We start from the raw sequence: 23,946 nt of genomic DNA on the forward strand, positions 1-23,946 counted from the left end.
GCTTGACAAATAGTCTGAGCCAAACTCCTTGGTAAGTCATTGACAATATAATGCATTATGCCATTCACATACCATAATCTTGCTGTCATCGTTTGACTACATGCTACTTTGTGAATTATTACCATGGTGGCAACTAGTAGCCTACAGTGCAGAACGAAGCTTGTTAGCATTGTTAGCATTATTAGCTAGCATGCTAGATAGTATACTAGTTAACTGGTAAGTGAGTTCTTATGGGAATAGTATGATCACGTTCAGATACCATCACCGGGCTGTTATCGTTTGACTAAATGTTATCTCTGTGCCGTGGCAAATAGTTTGGAGCTTGTTTTAGCAAATAGTATTGCATATTATTACAGTAGCTAGCATGCTACTAACGTTAGCTAGCTAGCATGCTACTAGCGTTAGCTAGCTAGCATGCTACTAGCGTTAGCTAGCTAGCATGCTAGCTAACGTTAGTCTGCCATTTTGTTTCGTGATTAAAATGTATGTTTTTAATAGTTACATAAGCATTGTTGTAACTAGTGACCTGTTCCACCCCAGGTGAAAATCTGCATAAAATGTATACCTAGGTAAATGGAATATTGCTCCACTTCTACAAGGGCTATTTGCATATTCTTGGTATCTAGGAACATCTATGGACCTCAATGAATGTATTCTCAGTGTCAGAAATATTGTGTCTATTACTAGGCTTGCTTAAATTGTGATGAAACAAAGGAAAATATGAATTATGATTTTTCTTTTCATCTTTGACAGTGAATAAAACCATGATAATAATGACCAAACTTAAACATTCAGTACCCTCTTGAGATCATGTGTACAAAAGATCTAAGGAAATTGATAAAGGGAAGATGATCAAACTGAAGGTTCTGTATATACAGTACTGAATTCTCCCATCCGGACCAATGCAATTTGAAATATTATTATAGAATATAGAATATATGCTTATACATTACCTTATTATAGCCAATTAGCACATTTATATATATATATACATATAGTATATTTCAAATGGCCGAGTTCAATTTGGATATAGTATCACCAGGCGTGCATAATAACAGATACTGATATTTACTGTAATCGACTGTACTATTTTATTTCCCCCACAGTGTAACCATTTTGAAACTAATTTCAGATCTAATTCTTCCTACATGGTAACAATAGTGTGGAGAAACTGACTGCGTTTCAATATTTGTCAAAAACGTTCCCTTTTGTAGCTTATTATCGCGAATCATAACAATTATTGATATGATTCATTCAGAACGCTGAACTTTGAACCACCATAGTATGTGACAGGAAGTGTAGATCGGAGAAATTTCAACGCAGGCCGATAGCTAGCGATCTCCTCTACAAAATGGCAAGTAAACTACAATTCCGATGGTTCAACATTTCCATTTCCGGTTCCGGGTCAGAATAGACGATCGCAAATAGAAAACTTAAAATGATATAGTACACTTTTAACCTATTGCTAAACTATTGCCAACCTAACGTTTTACATTCTACATGTATTTGTGACATAGAAAGCTGATGCAGACCACATTTGCCCTGCGCCGACAGACCATAGTGAAGTCCAGCCCACCAGTGAAAGAGCTCATGGACCTCTGGCCTGCTCTCAAAATGGAGTCTGAGGTAATATAGATCAGCTCTCTTTCCTGTGTTAACATTTGGCACATTCTGTGTGTTTTAAAGTGAAACTTGTGATTCTTAAGCCTGGTTTATATACTCTAGCGGCGCATCTGCGTGTGTGTTCTGTGCGCCCCCGCGAGCTAGTCATCAGCGACCGATTCCGCAAAGCATGTAATGACATGGTTGACCAGAAATCCCGCCGTCATGCTCTGAAGCCCAAACCAAACAAAGTAAGAGATCCACCAAGTTGAAGTGACTAATTGATGTTGATATACTATATTGTCCTGCTGTTTTTAAATATAGGTGTATGCAGAGTTCCAGCTGATTGCCAACCAGAACCTGCCCAACACATTCTACGCTGAGCTTGACCGCCATCTTCCTCGACTGATGACGTTATTCAGACAGAAGGCGTCCAAAACTGGCAGATGCTTTGGCTCACATTTAAAAAAATCCACGATGAACAGGTGAATAGATTATTATACATGACATGTCATAGGTCGAACCTCTGTAACATTAAACAGGTTCAATGATTCAAATGAGCTTTTGAATTTTACAATTAGTCCACCATTGTGTTTGCCATTTTTCTGATTGCATTAAAGATGTGAACATGTTATTTGTGGACATATCTGATTGGACTGTTTAAAATCCGCTTTGTTCAGTAAACATTTCCATATAATACAATTCTTTTTTTCTTCTTAATCTTACATCTTAATAGGAAATCCATGATGTTCACACCAGGCGTACCACTGTTCTCCATGCCCTGCCTGTGTATCTGCATGAGGAAGTCTCTGGATTTTTCAAAACCTGCACAGTGAGTCCGAGTGAAAATAATTTACAGTACGACTGTATATTAAGTGAACAGTTAATCAAAATGCTAAGTATCAGTCTTCCTTCCTTCCAGGTCTCCCTTGTGAAAGAGATATTTGATCTCGACGGGACTAACCTGGTTAAATAAAAATAACCTTCTCACCAAAAAAATAGTTCTAACTAAAATATAAACAACTTACAAACACAACTCCATATACTTAGCTTTGTGCTGCACTTTGTAGAAACCATGGATTTATTTGTGATTATTATGTCTCTTTCATTCCTTCAGGACACGCCTGATGAGCCAGAGCTTCAGGGTGTTGCAGTGGCCCTCCTTACTGTCATCAGTGACCATGACACAAGTCCAGTTCACTACCAGCCTGTGACAATCTCTGATTGGTGATTCCTTCCTGGTAATGTTTGGACTAATCTATGCACTACACCTCAGCTACCCCAAGGGACTTACCAACACTTTTGAATTCATTCAGAAGATTTTACTAGGTCTAGAAGCTGGTAAACTGTTGCCCAGGTTGCAGACTCTCAAGAATGACTTGATGATGCAATCATTTTTTTTCTTCTGATTTTTCAATGGATTTTCTCCCCGTCCCAATTAGTCGTTGTGCCAATTCCCCCCCCCCCCCCCCTACCTGGTGCTGTATGCATGTTCTCCTACGAGTCGGTATAAGGGCGTCCCGAGTCGATCGCACGCTTCCCCCGAGACGTGCGCCAACAGCCAGTGACGTCTTTTCACTTGGCAGCGAGGGCTCTCATTGGTGAAGTGTAACGCGTGGGAGGGCACGCTATCTCCACCAAGTCCTGCCCCGCTTAGCAAGCGCCGAGACCTGACCTGTAGGCGTCGCTGTCCACAACGCCAGATTCCCACCCGCCAGCTTCCCCACCCCCTAATACTGCCAAATTGTATTAGTGTGAACGGCCAGCCAAGCTGGTGACAACGCAGGGAGTTCGATTCGAACACGCGAATCCAGTGTCTCCAGCGTTGGTGACGAACGCAATCTCCGCTACGTCACCTGACCGCTCTTGCATTAAACTTTTGAAGGTATTATTTTGACATGACAAGGAAATTAATACCTCACCCCACATCCTTCTTTCAGATGAGTTTCTATTCCTTACTGTAATCAGTGATCATGACGCAAGTCCAGTTCACTACCAGCCTGTGACAATCTCTATTGTCATTGAAAGTCATATCATGATCAGCCTCCCCAGATTTGGTGATTCCTTCCTGTAATGTTTGGACTAATCTATGCACTACCCCAAAGCACTTACCAACACCTCAAAAGTGTGTCTATAGAAACTCATCTGAAATGTCTTGTCATGTCAAAATAATACCTTCAAAAGTTGCTGTACTACTTTGCAGATGTTCAGCCAATAGGTCCAAACTACTCAATGTACCTTGTTCTTTATTTTTTATGTAATATGTTTACATTTGAGAGTTTTACAGTTCGAATTTTCTTAACAGTCTATAGCTGGCATTATTGTAATTTCATCCAAGTAAGTTTTAGAGTTGAAAGAGTTTATCAGAATCTCAAAGGCAACATCCAAGTCCCAAACGTTTGTTTCTCGAGGAACAATAGGAGGCAATGGGCATAAATGCCACTCTGCTCTGACTGCTTCCATTGCTTGTAGGCAGTGGTAGAGTTAGTGTTCTCAGTACAGAGTACAAGGCGATATACCAGGAGCCATAAACGCAACACAGAAGCGTTATTATTAACATATACAGAATATGAACTTATACAGAATATGAACTGGTCAATTACACAACTAGAGTGAATAAAGACACAATAATTGATTAATAAAATAACTATTCACCATTAGCTGGACTCAGTTCCGTTTCACTTGAATGAATCGCTTGGGAGTCAGCAGCAGCAGACCATCGATCTTGTATGCTGAGAGTGGGACTGTATCCTTGAGACCTTGTAGGCAGTAGTATACTGCCCTGTCAAGGGCTAACCGCAGTAACTTGAAAAAAGTAAAAATTTAGTTATGAGTGAAATTGACCTTGTCAATAAATGTTTTATCTTGTGACCAAGTTTCAGATGTTAATGTCGCTCAGTTTTGGAGATATGGGGTTTTAAAAACTGCAGTAACTACAAAATCACACTCAAAACCCAGGCAGACCGCAGTAACTTCCAAACAGTGAAAAATGGCTTTAAAGTGTTTTGACTTGCCATCCAAAATGTGTTATAGGTAAATAGATGATAGTACCCAGATTTAACATGTATTAATGAAGTAATCTTTAGGCATACAAAAATATGACATAATTATTTTAATTAACCCCAAAAAAGCAGATATTGCACTCTGCTGCACGATTTCCTTAAATAATTATACAGGTAATGTACAGGCAAAGTGCAGTAACTTCAAATACAATGTTGTTTTCCCTCCAGCTTTCATAACTTAACCTAGCCATTTTGAAAATGAAATTTAATACCTGAATATATTGGAATGATGATGATCCAAATAAAATGGCTAGGTGAAGTTATGAAAGCTGGAGGGAAAACAACATTGCATTTGAAGTTACTGCACTTTGCCTGTACATTACCTGTATAATTATTTAAGGAAATCGTGCAGCAGAGTGCAGTATCTGCTTTTTTGGGGTTAATTAAAATAACTACGTCATATTTTTGTATGCCTAAAGATTACTTCATTAATACATGTTAAATCTGGGTACTATCATCTATCTACCTATAACACATTTTGGATGGCAAGTCAAAAAACCTTAAAGCCATTTTTCTCAGTTTCACTGTTTGGAAGTTACTGCGGTCTGCCTTGACAGGGCAGTATAGTTAGTGTACTGTATAGTGTTCTTAGTACAGAGTACTGTAGTGTTCTAGTTATCATTCTGCAAACATAGCCTGCTCTAAATGACGGATGGTGCCTCTGACATTCTGACTAACTCTTTCAATGAAAACACCATCTTGTTCCATGATACATCATGGAGCAAATATATGCAGCTGCATTTCCATATGTACGTATGTGCACTATTAACAGTATTGCCAGCTGTATAGCATGTAATGTGGATTGGTATTTTGGTTCCACATTGGCAGGACCCAATATACAGCACAACGTTTGTGAATTTTACATGTGCCAAGCGGATTGACAATTTTCAGATAATCTATACATTTTATTCTGTACTGTACATAGATACACTGTGTTATCCCAACGGTCACAATAGTTGCCGTCAACATGTTTGCTCATTCTATGACCACACTATACAAATTTGAGTAATTCAGCCAGGATGTAAACGGCTCTGGTCATGTGCACTGCACATATTGAGACCCTTTATTATTTCAATATTTGCTGGAAATACATTGATACATCATTCAGTAACATTTTCAGAGCCTTATAACAAACATTATTACACTATTGTGACCAGAGGGATTAAATGTGTAATATACATTACATTGTATGTACATGTTATAACATGCATGTATTTATTTTCTATATATATTTTCTATATATATATATTTTCAATTTTAACATTGCCATAATGTTGGAGAGGGCAACACAATGTTTTTGTAAGATAAATAGATGTATACTCTTTGAATAGAAATAAATATAAAGAGTTTGAAGTTGTAACACAATGTTTTTGTAAGATAAATAGTTTCGATGAAGAACAAAACCTCCTAAATGCATACAAAAAAAGGGGATTGTTAACATATATAGTCCAAAAACAGTGTACGGTGTTTACAGTGTTATTGTACATTGCTAACATACAGATTATATATGTATACTCTTTGAATAGAAAAAAATAAAAGAGTTGTTTGAAGTTGATAGAATGTGCTTGTGTAGTTATTTTTCTGTTAACTTATTCACATGGATTTTAAAACTGAACCTTAAGTTATAGTAACTGCAAATATTTGAGTTGATTAACTTAAAAGAAATGAGGCATGGGATGGCCTCAATGTCGTTGAGTTCTGTTAACTTAATCACATGGATTTAAGGTTGAACCTTAAGTCACAGTAACTGAACATATTTGAGTTGCCTCCACTTGAGAACCTTAAGTCACAGTAACTGAACATATTTGAGGTGACTCTACTAGAGAACCTTAAGTCACAGTAACTGAACATATTTGAACTGCCTTAACTGAGAACTGTAAGTCACAGTAACTGAACATATTTGAGTTGACACCACTTGAGAACCTTAAGTCACAGTAACTGAACATATTTGAACTGCCTTAACTGAGAACTGTAAGTCACAGTAACTGAACATATTTGAGTTGACACCACTTGAGAACCTTAAGTCACAGTAACTGAATATATTTGAATTGCCTTAACTGAGAACTGTAAGTCACAGTAACTGAACATATTTGAGTTGACACCACTTGAGAACCTTAAGTCACAGTAACTGAATATATTTGAATTGCCTTAACTGAGAACTGTAAGTCACAGTAACTGAACATATTTGAGTTGACACCACTTGAGAACCTTAAGTCACAGTAACTGAATATATTTGAATTGCCTTAACTGAGAACTGTAAGTCACAGTAACTGAACATATTTGAGTTGACACCACTTGAGAACCTTAAGTCACAGTAACTTAATATATTTGAATTGCCTTAACTGAGAACTGTAAGTCACAGTAACTGAACATATTTGAGTTGACTCCACTTGAGAACTGTAAGTCAGAGTAACTGACCATATTTGATTTGACTTAACTGAGAACCTTAAGTCACAGTAACAGACCATATTTGAGTTGCCTTAACTGAGAATTGTAAGTCTTAGCCAACTGAAAACATTTGAGTTTATCAACTTAAACAAATTGAGGCATGGGATGGCCTCAATTTTTTTAAGTTCTGGAAACTTATTCGGGTTTACAGTGCACACACACACACACACACACACACACACACACACACACACACACACACACACACACACACACACACACACACACACACACACACACACACACACACACACACACACACACACACACACACACACACACGCACACACACACACACACACACACACACACACACACACACACACACACACACTTGACCTCAGCCTCCTAGGGCGAAAAACTGTGGCCGCTAGAGAGAGGCTGGGGACACTAATGTGGATCAACCAACCAACCAACCATATAGAGCTGCTGGTCGCAGCTAGAAACTGATAAGGGAGAGAGAGAGAGAGAGAGAGAGAGAGAGAGAGAGAGGGAGAGAGAGAGAGAGAGAGAGAGAGATGGAGAATAACGCAGGGAAGTATAGAATCAATCAATCAATCAATCAATCAATGACCCCCCCCCCCCCCCCTTGTCTCTATTCTTATTTTTTATTAATCATTTCCTCTGTAGTATATATATATATATGAGAACTCTTGTGTTTCTCAGTAGGTGTAGTTTCTACAGAGCGGCAGGCAGGCAGGCAGGCAGGCAGGCCGCGTGTCTCTGATGCCGTGCAGAGGTTCACCGGTGACACCAAACTGCAGCTTGTTCAGTCTTTTGGCGCCACCTTGTGGCCATATTGATGTGTGTTGTTGTTTTGTTTGAGCTTCAGTATAAACGACACTTCTATCTGATCAGAGACACTCGGTGGTTAAAACATCATCATTCGGGAGGGAATAATACTAAAGTTCTTCTCTGTCTCCAGAACAACGTCTCTGAGGACGGGATCTTTTAAAAAAAAAATTATATTGAAACATGGATTTTCCAGTTAAATGATACAAATTCACGAATCAATAATTATTTGAGGGGGGGGGGGGGGGGGGGAGCGATATTTTATAAAAGCTCTGTGGATGTATTATTAAAGAAAAAAAGAATAGTCTACATACTGTAGGACACATTTTATCTATTTTAAGATTCTAACCGTTGTTTCAAATGAACTAGGTGACTTAAGAGTTTCATCATGCTCTGTTATGAGAAATAAATTACAATTATGAAATGTTAATCTGATATTAGGATGTCTATTGTGTTTAATAAATGGATACTTGTGTCAAACCGTGTTGTGTTGTGCTTCCTGCTTCAAGAACAGAACAGACCAATAGAGCCTGCCTGATCTGTATTTAAACATGGAATCCACTTGTGTATCCACTTCTTTAAGTTCAAGTAGAAGTAGTCTTTTCTAAGCAATATATTGTGTTTCTGCATAGAATCCCAGCAGCAGCAGCAGGATGAGACAGGAAGTGAGGTCATGTCAGTGACAGCAGCCTGTGGCATCATCATCATCGGTAAACAGGAAGTGAAATTTACCTGCAGGCTCCCTCCCTCCCTCAAGAAGAACCAGCTAATCCATCCAGTCCAATCTATCCTCATCTTGTGCCTTTCTGTGTCATTTTGGCTAAACTTTTGTCCTCCACAGTGTTATCTATGATTGCAGATGATTATTTAGGAGATATGAACACGTTTTGTTGTGTAGTTAGATGTGTTTAGTAGTATGTGATGACTGAGCAGCACATGGTCCCCATTCATTAGTCCCACACACACACACACACACTGTCTGTCTGTCTGTCATTACTAGTAGACATAAATGCTGCATCATGTACAATTGATAGATGGGCTACTACTATTGATTACATCATGTACATGTTGTTGTGTGATGTTTCAGCAGCAGCAGCTGTGGACAGACAAGGATTCAAGTGGTGGTCTTTCTTCAGACAGAGTGGAACTGGAACATCATATGGTGAGTGAGTGAGTGAGTGAGTGAGTGAGTGTCTCTCCATCACTCACTTTGTCAATGTAAATGTTTTGGTACATTGGGGTTAAAGGAAACGGACGAAAAAAAAAAAAAAATGAAAATCTGATGGGGCTGGGCTCTGTTTAAGCTGCGTAATTTTTTCCTGCCCTTTTTGTTAAAAAAAAAAAAAAAATGGTTAATCGATTGATTTATTGAAAACAACTTTATTAACAGATTGCAGGATGGGTACAGTACAGTACGGCTCAATACATAAAATTGTTACGGGGATGCAGACCAGAGACAGACTTTGGTCTTGTTTACATCGGGGTCCCCCACAAACTCTAATAATAATAATAACTTTATTTGTATAGCACTAACAACTTCGAATGAGGCCTAAGCTTAACCGTCGAAAGAACTTGCCGTCACGCTCTAAGACAAACTCTAACCTTAACCAACTTCGAACAGTGCCTACGCTTAACCAGTGTAGAAAAAAAAAATTGATTGATTGATAACTTTATTTACAGATTGCAGAATGGATATTCTATAATATTGCAGCTCAATACATACAATTGTTAAGGGGATGCAGACCAGAGAAAGTCTTTCGTCTTGTTTACATCCTGTGTGTGCGTGCGTGCGTGTGTGTGTGTAAATGGCTGCATTTATATAGCGCTTTACAATAAGAAAAAACATATGTGCGTGCGTGTGCGTGCGTGCGTGTGTGTGTAAATGGCTGCATTTATATAGCGCTTTACAATTTGTTCCTCACATTTTACCCATTCACTCAGGCGTTCACACACCGACGGCGGAGGCGACCATGCAAGGTGCCAACCTGCTCATCGGGAGCAATTAGGGGTTAAGTGTCTTGCTCAAGGACACTTGGACACGCTGCCCGGGAGGAGCGGCAATCGAACCGGTAACCTTTCACTACCACACGACAGCAGGTTAACCCTTTCACTACCACATGACAGCAGGTTAACCCTTTCACTACCACACGACAGAAGGTTAACCTTTCACTACCACACGACAGCGGGTTAACCCTTTCACTGCCACGTGACAGCGGGTTAACCCTTTCACTACCACACGACAGCAGGTTAACCCTTTCACTACCACACGACAGCAGGTTAACCCTTTCACTACCACACGACAAAAGGTTAACCTTTCACTACCACACGACAGCAGGTTAACCCTTTCACTACCACACTACAGCGGGTTAACCCTTTCACTGCCACGTGACAGCGGGTTAACCCTTTCACTGCCACGTGACAGCGGGTTAACCCTTTCACTACCACACGACAGCAGGTTAACCATTTCACTGCCACGCGACAGCGGGTTAACACTTTCACTGCCATGCAACAGCGGGTTAACCCTTTCACTGCCACACTACAGTGGGTTAACCCTTTCACTGCCACACTACAGCGGGTTAACCCTTTCACTGTCACGCAACAGCGGGTTAACCCTTTCACTGCCACGCGACAGCGGGTTAACCCTTTCACTGCCACGCGACAGCGGGTTAACCCTTTCACTGCCACACGACAGCATGTTAACCCTTTCACTGCCACACTACAGCGGGTTAACCCTTTCACTGCCACATTACAGACGGTTAACCCTTTCACTACCACACGACAGCATGTTAACCCTTTCACTGTCACGCAACAGCGGGTTAACCCTTTCACTGCCACGCGACAGCGGGTTAACCCTTTCACTGCCACGCGACAGCGGGTTAACCCTTTCACTGCCACACTACAGCGGGTTAACCCTTTCACTGCCACACTACAGCGGGTTAACCCTTTCACTGCCAAACTACAGCGGGTTAACCCTTTCACTGCCACACGACAGCATGTTAACCCTTTCACTACCACACTACAGAAGGTTAACCCTTTCACTGGACGGCAAGGAAACAAATCATTACCGCGGCAGCTCCCCTCCCTCCCTCCCTCCCTCCCTCCCTCCCTCCCTCCCTCCCTCCCTCCCTCCACTCCCCTCCCTCCCTCCCTTCCTCCACTCCACTCCCTCCACTCCCTCCCTCCCTCCACTCCACTCCCTCCCTCCCTCCCTCCACTCCCTCCACTCCCTCCCTCCCTCCCACACTACAGCGGGTTAACCCTTTCACTGTCACGCGACAGCGGGTTAACTCACTCTTAATCTCTCACTCTTACTCTCTCACTCTCTCTCACTCTTAATCTCTCACTCTTAATCTCTCACTCTCTCTCACTCTTAATCTCTCACTCTTAATCTCTCACTCTTAATATCTCACTCTCTCACTCGTAATCTCTCACTCTTAATCTCTCACTCTCTCTCACTCTTAATCTCTCACTCTCTCTCACTCTTAATCTCTCACTCTCTCTCACTCTTAATCTCTCACTCTTACTCTCTCACTCTCTCTCACTCTTAATATCTCACTCTCTCTCACTCTTAATCTCTCACTCTCTCTCACTCTTAATATCTCACTCTCTCTCGCTCTTACTCTCTCACTCTTAATCTCTCACTCTCTCACTCTTAATCTCTCACTCTTACTCTCTCACTCTCTCTCACTCTTAATCTCTCACTCTCTCTCACTCTTAATCTCTCACTCTTAATCTATCTCACTCTTAATCTCTCACTCTTACTCTCTCACTCTCTCTCACCCTTAATCTCTCACTCTCTCTCACTCTTAATCTCTCACTCTCTCACTCTTAATCTCTCACTCTCTATCACGCTTAATCTCTCACTCTTAATCTCTCACTCTCTCTCACTCTTAATCTCTCACTCTTAATCTCTCACTCTTACTCTCTCACTCTCTCTCACTCACTCTTACTCTCTCACTCTCTCTCACTCTTAATCTCTCACTCTTACTCTCTCACTCTTAATATCTCACTCTCTCTCACTCTTAATCTCTCACTCTCTCTCACTCGTAATCTCTCACTCTCTCTCACTCTTAATCTCTCACTCTTAATCTCTCACTCTTAATCTCTCACTCTCTCTCACTCTTAATCTCTCTCTCTCTCACTCTCTCTCACTCTTAATCTCTCACTCTCTCTCGCTCTTAATCTCTCACTCTCTCTCACTCTTAATCTCTCACTCTTAATCTCTCACTCTCTCACTCTTAATCTCTCACTCTTAATATCTCACTCTTAATCTCTCACTCTCTCTCACTCTTAATCTCTCACTCTTAATCTCTCACTCTTAATCTCTCACTCTCTCTCACTCTTAATCTCTCACTCTCTCTCACTCTTAATCTCTCACTCTCTCTCGCTCTTAATCTCTCACTCTCTCTCACTCTTAATCTCTCACTCTTAATCTCTCACTCTCTCTCACTCTTAATCAACAATATTGTCACCCACTGTAACTGAGAAGCCGTCGGTCTTGCTGAGTTTGTTATTAAAGGAACACATTATGGGTAATGCGCTTCCCGTCTTCTCCAGAACCAGACAAGAAGATAGATACCAGTTTCCTCTCTGTGCTTCCAGTAGAAAGCTATCTGTCTGCAAGCTAACCCAGCTTAGCACAAATTAATGGAATTGGATATGGACCAGTTACCACAGAGAGGACATTGGTATCTATTTTCTTGTCTGACTCTGGTCATAACGTTGGTGTGTTCCTTTAAATGTACTCTGATCCTGTTGTCCCTCTCAGGTGCCAGTGTGAACAGCAGTGTGGACGGTGACTCCTCCCCTCTGCACGTCGCCGCCCGCCTCTCCCGTCCCGCGCTGGTGTCCGTGCTGCTGGAGCACGGGGCAGACCCCGCCCTCAGGAACTCAGGTGGCAAGCGGCCGCTGGACCTCACCCTTCCCAACAGCCTGACGGAGAAGCTGTTGGGACACACGGGAGGTGCTCCCTCTAGAGAACCAAATAAGCCTAGATACTAGACTCTGGAGATCCCCGTAGCAGCATGCGTAGCGTAATAGCGAAAAATGACTGCTGTGTCATTCATACTGTAATAGCAGTGTTTCCCACAGTGGCAGGCTGTAAAATAATAATACATAGACTGTGATTTACCGTAGATCGTGGATACTCAACTTTATTTGCAGGAAGGCCACATTGAAAAATGTATATGTCAGGGGCCAGAGCTTAGTGACACAGGGTCTGTATGTCAGGGGCCAGAGCTTAGTGACACGGGGGTCTGTATGTCAGGGGCCAGAGCTTAGTGACACGGGGGTCTGTATGTCAGGGGCCAGAGCTTAGTGACACAGGGTCTGTATGTCAGGGGCCAGAGCTTAGTGACACAGGGTCTATATGTCAGGGGCCAGAGCTTAGTGACACAGGGTCTGTATGTCAGGGGCCAGAGCTTAGTGACACAGGGTCTGTATGTCAGGGGCCAGAGCTTAGTGACACAGGGTCTGTATGTCAGGGGCCAGAGCTTAGTGACACAGGGTCTGTATGTCAGGGGCCAGAGCTTAGTGACACAGGGTCTGTATGTCAGGGGCCAGAGCTTAGTGACACAGGGTCTATATGTCAGGGGCCAGAGCTTAGTGACACAGGGTCTGTATGTCAGGGGCCAGAGCTTAGTGACACAGGGTCTGTATGTCAGGGGCCAGAGCTTAGTGACACAGGGTCTGTATGTCAGGGGCCAGAGCTTAGTGACACAGGGTCTGTATGTCAGGGGCCAGAGCTTAGTGACACAGGGTCTGTATGTCAGGGGCCAGAGCTTAGTGACACGGGGGTCTGTATGTCAGGGGCCAGAGCTTAGTGACACGGGGTCTGTATGTCAGGGGCCAGAGCTTAGTGACACAGGGTCTGTATGTCAGGGGCCAGAGCTTAGTGACACAGGGTCTGTATGTCAGGGGCCAGAGCTTAGTGACACGGGGGTCTGTATGTCAGGGGCCAGAGCTTAGTGACACGGGGGTCTGTATGTCAGGGGCCAGAGCTTAGTGACACAGGGTCTGTATGGTAGGGTATGTAGCATCTACACATTAGGAGCCGTGTGGTAGGGTATGTAGCATCTAGCTACACATTAGGAGCCGTGTGGTAGGGTATGTAGCATCTAGCTACACATTAGGGGCCGTGTGGTAGGGTATGTAGTATCTATACACATTAGGGGCCGTGTGGTAGGGTATGTAGCATCTAGCTACACATTAGGGGCCTCACTGCACACCTGTCTCACTGCACACTTCTCACTGCTCGCCTGTCTCACTGCTCGCCTGTCTCACTGCTCGCCTGTCGCACTGCTCCCTGTCTCACTGCTCGCCTGTCTCACTGCTCGCCTGTCTCACTGCACACCTGTCTCACTGCACACCTCTCACTGCTCGCCTGTCTCACTGCTCGCCTGTCTCACTGCTCGCCTGTCTCACTCTTAATCTCTCACTCTCTCTCACTCTTAATCTCTCACTCTCTCTCACTCTTAATCTCTCACTCTTAATCTCTCTCACTCTTAATCTCTCACTCTTAATCTCTCACTCTCTCTCACTCTTAATCTCTCACTCTTACTCTCTCACTCTCTCTCACTCTTAATCTCTCACTCTCTCTCACTCGTAATCTCTCACTCTTAAACTCTCACTCTCTCTCACTCTTAATCTCTCACTCGTAATCTCTCACTCTTAATCTCTCACTCTTACTCTCTTACTCTCTCTCACTCTTAATCACTCTCTCTCACTCTTAATCTCTCACTCTCTCTTAATCTCTCACTCTTAATCTCTCACTCTCTCTCACTCTTAATCTCTCACTCTTAATCTCTCACTCTCTCTCACTCTTAATCTCTCACTCTTACTCTCTCACTCTCTCTCACTCTTAATCTCTCACTCTTACTCTCTCACTCTCTCTCACTCTTAATCTCTCACTCTCTCTCACTCTTAATCTCTCACTCTTAATATCTCACTCTCTCTCACTCTTAATATCTCTCACTCTTAATCTCTCACTCTTAATCTCTCACTCTCTCTCACTCTTAATCTCTCACTCTTAATATCTCACTCTCTCTCACTCTTAATCTCTCACTCTCTCTCACTCGTAATCTCTCACTCTTAATCTCTCACTCTCTCTCACTCTTAATCTCTCACTCTTAATCTCTCACTCTTAATCTCTCACTCTCTCTCACTCTCTCTCACTCTTAATCTCTCACTCTCTCTCACTCTTAATATCTCACTCTCTCTCACTCTTAATATCTCACTCTCTCTTACTCTCTCACTCTTAATCTCTCACTCTTAATCTCTCACTCTTACTCTCTCACTCTCTCTCACTCTTAATCTCTCACTCTCTCTCACTCTTAATCTCTCACTCTTAATCTCTCTCTCACTCTTAATCTCTCACTCTTAATATCTCACTCTCTCTCACTCTTAATATCTCTCTCACTCTTAATCTCTCACTCTCTCTCACTCTTAATCGCTCACTCTCTCTCACTCTTAATATCTCACTCTCTCTCACTCTTAATATCTCACTCTCTCTCACTCTTAATATCTCACTCTCTCACTCTTACTCTCTCACTCTTAATCTCTCACTCTTAATCTCTCACTCTTACTCTCTCACTCTCTCTCACTCTTAATCTCTCACTCTCTCTCACTCTTAATCTCTCACTCTTAATCTCTCTCTCACTCTTAATCTCCCACTCTTAATATCTCACTCTCTCTCACTCTTAATATCTCTCTCACTCTTAATCTCTCACTCTCTCTCACGCTTAATCTCTCACTCTCTCTCACTCTTAATATCTCACTCTCTCTCACTCTTAATATCTCACTCTATCTCACTCTTAATATCTCACTCTCTCACTCTTAATCTCTCACTCTCTCTCACTCTTAATATCTCACTCTCTCACTCTTAATATCTCACTCTCTCACTCTTAATCTCTCTCTCACTCTTAATATCTCACTCTTACTCTCTCACTCTCTCTCACTCTTAATCTCTCACTCTTACTCTCTCACTCTCTCTCACCCTTAATATCTCACTCTCTCTCACTCTTAATCTCTCACTCTCTCTCACTCGTAATCTCTCACTCTTAATCTCTCACTCTCTCTCACTCTTAATCTCTCACTCTTAATCTCTCACTCTTAATCTCTCACTCTCTCTCACTCTTAATATCTCTCTCTCACTCTTAATATCTCACTCTCTCTCACTCTTAATATCTCACTCTCTCTCACTCTTACTCTCTCACTCTTAATCTCTCACTCTTAATCTCTCACTCTTACTCTCTCTCTCACTCTTAATCTCTCACTCTCTCACTCTTAATCTCTCACTCTTAATCTCTCTCTCACTCTTAATATCTCACTCTCTCTCACTCTTAATATCTCTCTCACTCTTAATCTCTCACTCTCTCTCACTCTTAATCTCTCACTCTCTCACTCTTAATATATCACTCTCTCTCACTCTTAATATCTCACTCTCTCTCACTCTTAATATCTCACTCTCTCTCACTCTTAATCTCTCACTCTCTCACTCTTACTCTCTCACTCTTACGCTCTCACTCTCTCTCACTCTTAATCTATCACTCTCTCTCACTCTTAATCTCTCACTCTTAGTCTCTCTCTCACTCTTAATCTCTCACTCTTAATATCTCACTCTCTCTCACTCTTAATATCTCTCTCACTCTTAATCTCTCACTCTCTCTCACTCTTAATCTCTCACTCTCTCTCACTCTTAATCTCTCACTCTCTCTCACTCTTAATCTCTCACTCTCTCTTAATCTCTCACTCTCTCACTCTTAATCTCTCACTCTCTCTCACTCTTAATCTCTCACTCTTAATCTCTCTCTCACTCTTAATCTCTCACTCTTAATATCTCACTCTCTCTCACTCTTAATATCTCTCACTCTTAATCTCTCACTCTCTCTCACTCTTAATCTCTCACTCTCTCTCACTCTTAATCTCTCACTCTCTCTCACTCTTAATCTCTCACTCTTAATCTCTCACTCTTAATCTCTCACTCTTAATATCTCACTCTCTCTCACTCTTAATCTCTCACTCTCTCGCACTCTTAATCTCTCACTCTCTCTCACTCTTAATATCTCACTCTCTCTCACTCTTAATATCTCACTCTCTCTCACTCTTAATATCTCACTCTCTCACTCTTAATCTCTCACTCTCACTCTTACGCTCTCACTCTCTCTCACTCTTAATCTCTCACTCTCTCTCACTCTTAATCTCTCACTCTTAATCTCTCTCTCACTCTTAATCTCTCACTCTTAATATCTCACTCTCTCTCACTCTTAATATCTCTCTCACTCTTAATCTCTCACTCTCTCTCACTCTTAATCTCTCACTCTCTCTCACTCTTAATCTCCCACTCTCTCTCACTCTTAATCTCTCACTCTCTCTTAATCTCTCACTCTTAATCTCTCACTCTCTCTCACTCTTAATCTCTCACTCTCTCTCACTCTTAATCTCTCACTCTTAATCTCTCACTCTTAATCTCTCACTCTTAATATCTCACTCTCTCTCACTCTTAATATCTCTCTCACTCTTAATCTCTCACTCTCTCTCACTCTTAATCTCTCACTCTCTCTCACTCTTAATCTCTCACTCTTAATCTCTCACTCTTAATATCTCACTCTCTCTCACTCTTAATATCTCTCTCACTCTTAATCTCTCACTCTCTCTCACTCTTAATCTCTCACTCTTAATATCTCACTCTCTCTCACTCTTAATATCTCACTCTCTCTCACTCTTAATATCTCACTCTCTCTCACTCTTACTCTCTCACTCTTAATCTCTCACTCTCTCACTCTTAATCTCTCACTCTTACTCTCTCTCTCTCTCTCTCGTTTAGGCAATGCTGGGAATATTCTTCAAACTACATTCAGCGGTGCTGATCGAGGATGTACCTGTGACTGAAGAAGACTTCAAGGGAGAGGAGTAAGTCCCCCCAATAGACAACAACAACAACAACAACAACAACAACAACACTGAGAATATCATCCGTACAGTACAAACGGTACTGTATTTGCAAATCTGATATGTCATAAATGTATAGATGTAGCAGTACTGTCTATCTGTATGTCATGTATGTCATATATGTTATGATGAATTGAAAATGGGGGACCCTGATGTAAACAAGACGAAAGTCTGCATCCCCTTAACAATTGTATGTATTGAGCTGTACTGTACTGTACCCATTCTGCAATCTGTTAATAAACTTTTCAATCAATTCAATCAAACTGGTAAACCAAGTATTTGTAGAAATGCATGACCCTGGAATAGGTGGGCTTTTTGCATCAATCCACCTCAGTGTCCTCTCGTCAAAATACAACGTTGCACACTAGCCCTGGTCTGAGATGTACTAGTAGCCACAGGCTTTCTTTAATCTAGCCCTGGTCTGAGATGTACTAGCAGCAGCCACAGGCTTTCTTTAATCTAGCCCTGGTCTGAGATGTACTAGTAGCCACAGGCTTTCTTTAATCTAGCCCTGGTCTGAGATGTACTAGTAGCAGCCACAGGCTTTCTTTAATCTAGCCCTGGTCTGAGATGTACTAGCAGCAGCCACAGGCTTTCTTTAATCTAGCCCTGGTCTGAGATGTACTAGCAGCCACAGGCTTTCTTTAATCTAGCCCTGGTCTGAGATGTACTAGTAGCAGCCACAGGCTTTCTTTAATCTAGCCCTGGTCTGAGATGTACTAGTAGCAGCCACAGGCTTTCTTTAATCTAGCCCTGGTCTGAGATGTACTAGCAGCCACAGGCTTTCTTTAATCTAGCCCTGGTCTGAGATGTACTACTAGCAGCCACAGGCTTTCTTTAATCTAGCCCTGGTCTGAGATGTACTAGCAGCCACAGGCTTTCTTTAATCTAGCCCTGGTCTGAGATTTACTAGTAGCAGCCACAGGCTTTCTTTAATCTAGCCCTGGTCTGAGATGTACTAGTAGCAGCCACAGGCTTTCTTTAATCTAGCCCTGGTCTGAGATGTACTAGTAGCCACAGGCTTTCTTTAATCTAGCCCTGGTCTGAGATGTACTAGCAGCCACAGGCTTTCTTTAATCTAGCCCTGGTCTGAGATGTACTAGTAGCAGCCACAGGCTTTCTTTAATCTAGCCCTGGTCTGAGATGTACTAGTAGCAGCCACAGGCTTTCTTTAATCTAGCCCTGGTCTGAGATGTACTAGTAGCAGCCACAGGCTTTCTTTAATCTAGCCCTGGTCTGAGATGTACTAGCAGCCATGGGCTTTCTTTAATGTTATTGCTGGATTGGTGTTAAGAAATGTGTCTTGACATATACCAGTATGAGTAATACCAGTGATGTCCCATAAATCTGTTACCACTCACTCACCCAGTCACTCACTCACACACACACACACACACACACACACACACAGAGAGGGGTAATTTTCTGACTGTCTCTGGGTATCTGACTCAGTGGAGGAATAGCCTCAGCAATGTCACACTCCTATGATGACACACACACACACACACACACACACACACACACACACACACACACACACACACACACACACACACACACACACACACAGATGCCACGTGGTAGGTGAGTGGACAGATGTCAGCCATAGCTGTTCAGTCCTGCTCTAGAGTGTCCTGCTTGTAGGAGAACCATCCTCTGCTGTTGTCATGAAACCCTTTTTCCTCCAGTTTTGGTGCATTTTGAATTTATACTTGAAAGTTAGCAATACTTAGATCATAACTCTTAATGTGTTGATTGATTTTGAATTTGTTTCAAGGCCCTGCCCTATTATCTATTCTGTAATCTCTTCTTTAAAGTGTACACACACACACACACACATATTTATTTTATTAAAGAAAATTCCCAAAGCACTTATGCATGCTTGTATTATAATATTCTATCATATTAATGGTAAAATAGGGATTAGGTGTGTAGTGTATAAACCAAATGGCTACAGTACAGTGGTATATCTTGAATGTACCTAAAAAATAAATAAGTAACTGCTAACAGCTGCTTTACAACCAAAAAAGGCCCCTTTTCACAGCTGCCATTTTGACATGTCATTGCAGGGTAAATACAGGTGTAATTGATGTTCCATTTAGGTGTGTCACACACAGCACGCACAATCTAGTTACTTCAACGATATTCCATTGTTTCACGTTTGTTTAACTCCAGCTGGAGTGGGGGCCCAGTTTCTTCTGATATATTTCAGATGAATATGATTGATTTAACTGCACAGTTAATCTCTCTCTTCTTTCTTTCTTTCTCTCTTTCTTCCTTCCACAGTAATATTAAAGCACTTGGGAACATCTACCGCCTGTATGACCAGGTGTCTTACAACTGCTTCATAGCAGCAGGCGCCTACCTGGTGGTGGGCCTCTTCTCCTTCTGCCAAGTCAAACTCAACAAGCGCAAGGTTAGTGCTTTTATTCTGACGACGAGGTGATGATTTACTGTTATATTAGGAGACTGGGAAGCCCCTCCCCCAACATTTTTATTAGGGATGGATATAACTATCAAAGATTCTTGTTTCTCTTCCCTAGGTGTCTAATTTCCTTCTCTTTTTAACTGGTTGTATGGCTGGCTACTGCTATTAGCTATTAAAGGAACACAACAACATTATGGGAAATGTGCTTACTGTCTTCTCCAGAGTCAGACAAGAAGATAGAGACCAGTTTCCGGAGCCGGTTCCCGAACGTCATCTGGAACCGGCCGGCGCGTTCACACGGGTAATAATTGGTTCACAACATGACGGAGGCTTTAGTTCGGCCCTCTAAGAAAACACCGAGCACCGATTTTTCATGTTCCGAACCAATTATTCCCGGTGTGAACGTGCCGGCCGGTTCGAGATCACGTTGGGGAACCGGCTCCGGCACACGGTGTGAAAGGCCCATCTGTGGGTTCAGTGGCTGCATGCTATGAAATGAATGGAAGCAGATACGGACCACTAGCCTCTATCTTAAAACTCCAGGAGAGGTGTTTTTGGCCAACAGCTAGGCTAGTGGTCCATATCAGCTTCCATTCATTTGTGCTGTGCTAGGCTAGCTTGCAGCCGGATAGCTTTCTACTGAACGCACAGAGAGGAAATTTGTATGTATATTCTTGTCTGACTCTGGAGAAGACGGTAAGCGCATTTGCCATAACGTTGGCTTGTTCTTTTAATGTTTAAAAGCACATTTTCATTGTTTACGACCATGAATACATTTTTTAAATAAAAAATCCGCCAAATCAAGCTGCATAGTACTAATATATACTCTGTAGCCACTGGGGGGCGACAGTGGCTCAGGAGCTAGAGCGGCCGTCTACCAGACTGTTCCCCGTTAGACTCCGGCTCCTCACGGCAGCGTGTCGAAGTGTCCTTGAGCAAGACACTTAACACTAACTGCTCCCGATGAGCAGGTCGCGTGTTGCTTAATGACAGCGGAAGAGTGCAAGGGCGCTTCCGCATTCTTCGCCGCGCATGAGGTCCTCGCTTAGTTCAGACGCCCCATTCAACACGGTGAATCCCAAACTCGAAACTCCGTTAAGCTCCAGAGAGAGAGGCTGAAAACCGCCAGTTCTTGACCGACGGATGGGAGCCGAATCGGGATCCGAGTTTTCTGATGAATAGCCCCAAAACATGGAGGTTGCGATTCGCGAACGGCGCCGGCTTCGCTGACCAGAGCTCTCTCAGATTCAAAATTGCAGACTGGAACATACATGTTTCGGAACCAATGTGTAACTAGACAGTTACAATATAACATTTATATTAATTAACCCAGTTAATGCCTTAAGAGAAAGAGTCTGGTGGTCAATTACTACGGAAATGTTGTGTCTTACTAATAATAACTAATTCCGCGGTCAATATAAGTCTCTGTGATACTTTCTGAATATGATTTGGGAATGGGCAGGGTTATATTAGAAGAAAGACAGTGTAAACAATATAATTAACTCTGAATATAATAATGACGAAAAATAAACAGGATACACAACACAACAAGGTGCACTACCCTACCCTGTTTATTTTTCGTCATTATTATATTCAGAACACGCCAACATTTTGGGAAATTAGCTTATCGCTTACCAGTTTTTCCTCTCTGTGCGTCCAGAGAGAGACAAGAAGATAGATACCAGTTTCCTCTCTGTGCGTTCAGTAGAAAGCTACAGTATCTGGCTGCATGTTAGCCTAGCTTAGCACAATGAATGAAAGCGGACAGTGACGGGTAGCCTTCGGAAGAGTTGTTCGCTTCCATTCCTTGTGCTAAGCTAGGCTAACGTGCAGCCAGATACTGTAGCTTTCTACTGAACGCACAGAGAGGAAACTGGTATCTATCTTCTTGTCTCTCTCTGGAGAAGACGGTAAGCTAATTTCCCAAAATGTTGACGTGTTCCTTTAAGTAGATCAGTGAAAACGAGCTCCGACCCCGAGTACCTCTCAGTTTATGGTCGTCCAGCCGACTGGGTCTGTTACAGGAACAATATTAGGTTATTTTCTTTGTCAAAGTTCCACCTTCCACTGCGGCTTGGGCCGATCGTCATACTAACTTGTTTGGCTGAGTTAGCGGGAGGGAAGTCGTGGGTGGTAATCTGGCGTTGTGGTCAGGTCTGGGCGCCTGCTCAGCGAAAGGCAGGAAATGGTGAAGGCAGCGTGACCTCCCACGCGTTACACTTCACCAATGAGAGTCCTCGCTGCCAGGTGAAAAGAGAGCCGCTGGCTGTCTCCGCATGTGTCGGAGGAAGCATGTGGTAGACTTCAGGGTTCCCTTGTACCGACCGGTAGGGGGAACATGCGCACAACAACCAGGTAGGGGAGGGGGGGAATTGGCATAACGACTAAATTGGGATGGGGAGAAAAAGCATGGAAAATCAGGCGGAGAAAAAGAGGATTAAAAAAAATAAAATAAAAAGAAATTCCAGTTTGCAGTTTCAGTATAATTTTCACTGACCTCAAATATTGCTTTTCCCCACCGCCACCAGCAACATTTTATTACGCACATGGCGTGAAACTATCTGCAGATCAGCTCCCATTATGATTAGATAGTCGGTGTACCTCTAAATGTTTGTTCCATAGTGTATTTATTTACATAATGCATATTTTGTTATTTTTATTACTGAATGAAACCATAAACAGAGAGGCCTATTGGGATGCTAGATCATAATGTGAAACACTGTGCTACCTCTATCTTTTTTATGCTCGCTTATGCCTGTATTTTCTACTGCTGTGAAGCACTTTGAAGTGCAATTTCTGTATGAAAAGTGCTATACAAATAAAGTTTTATTATTATTATACATAGAGTAGCCTACCTATCATCTTATTATGTGACAATGCACTCAGGGATCAATAGTGCATTTACTTTTCTAAGAACATCCATGAAAGTGATTTATTATTATACTGTAATTAAGATTAAGTAAATAATTATATATTCCCCCCCATGCTTGTGGTCTTGTCTGTCTCATCTAGGAGTATTTGGTGCACTAGGGCCCCCTGCTGGACTCAAGGGGACACAGCAACACCTCACACTGGAGGCTCTGTTCAGATTGTCTAGAAAGTTCTTTCATGTTCCTTTTAAAAAAAAAATGTCCTTACCCTCAAAGATCTTACACACACTAGGGATGAACCGATGCCACCTTTTCCATGCTGATAACGAGGCCTGTCGATGGAGTACCGATCCGATCCGTTTTGTGCTCAACAGTATAGACTCGAACCATCGGTTTGGGGTCACTGGACAAAAAGGATGGCGATATAGACCTAATCCGTTATTTTCTACATTAGATGGATATAACGTGTTAAAATATGCAGAATATCAAGTCACTTTGCTTTGATATATATATATATATGCTTCATTATAGGGTTTTAGTATTAGGGAAATTCTCTTGATATCAATGACCTTATTTTGGCCTAGAATATACCAGTATCGGTGCATCCCTAAAACAGACACACACACACCCTCCTCATCGAAAAGTGAACAGGAAATGAGGACGCTAGACAGTGGAAGAAGCCAATGAGAAGAGTGCCAATAAACCATCTTCCTCCGATGCCAATAAACCATCTTCCTCCGATGCCAATAAACCATCTTCCTCAGAAACCAACAGTCACGCTCGTCTAAATGAATTG

The 23,946-nt window shown here is 42.2% G+C and overlaps 2 protein-coding genes across 2 annotated transcripts in view; both read left to right on the top strand.

Moving 5' to 3' along the window:
- ache (acetylcholinesterase (Yt blood group)) overlaps positions 1-9,074 on the top strand; it is a gene marked incomplete at its 3' end in the record, with an annotated part of 153,635 nt that extends 144,561 nt beyond the window's left edge. The window contains exons 9-10 of the mRNA XM_084312093.1: positions 8,537-8,614; positions 8,992-9,074. Coding sequence (XP_084168219.1) covers positions 8,537-8,614; positions 8,992-9,074 — 161 coding nt within the window. The remainder of the gene's footprint in view (positions 1-8,536; positions 8,615-8,991) is intronic.
- An 8,656-nt stretch (positions 9,075-17,730) lies between these two features.
- LOC311227330 (ribonuclease kappa-like) lies at positions 17,731-23,639 on the top strand (the record flags this gene model as incomplete). Its single annotated transcript, XM_084312935.1, has 3 exons — positions 17,731-17,813; positions 20,139-20,268; positions 23,293-23,639. The coding sequence occupies 3 exons, from the start codon at positions 17,731-17,733 to the stop codon at positions 23,308-23,310; spliced, it is 231 nt and encodes a 76-aa protein (XP_084169061.1). The 3' UTR covers positions 23,311-23,639.
- Positions 23,640-23,946: the final 307 nt, after the last annotated feature.

Source organism: Notolepis coatsorum (genome assembly GCF_963971535.1).
Source record: "Notolepis coatsorum genome assembly, chromosome: 4".
Taxonomy (NCBI): Eukaryota; Metazoa; Chordata; class Actinopteri; order Aulopiformes; family Paralepididae; genus Notolepis; species Notolepis coatsorum.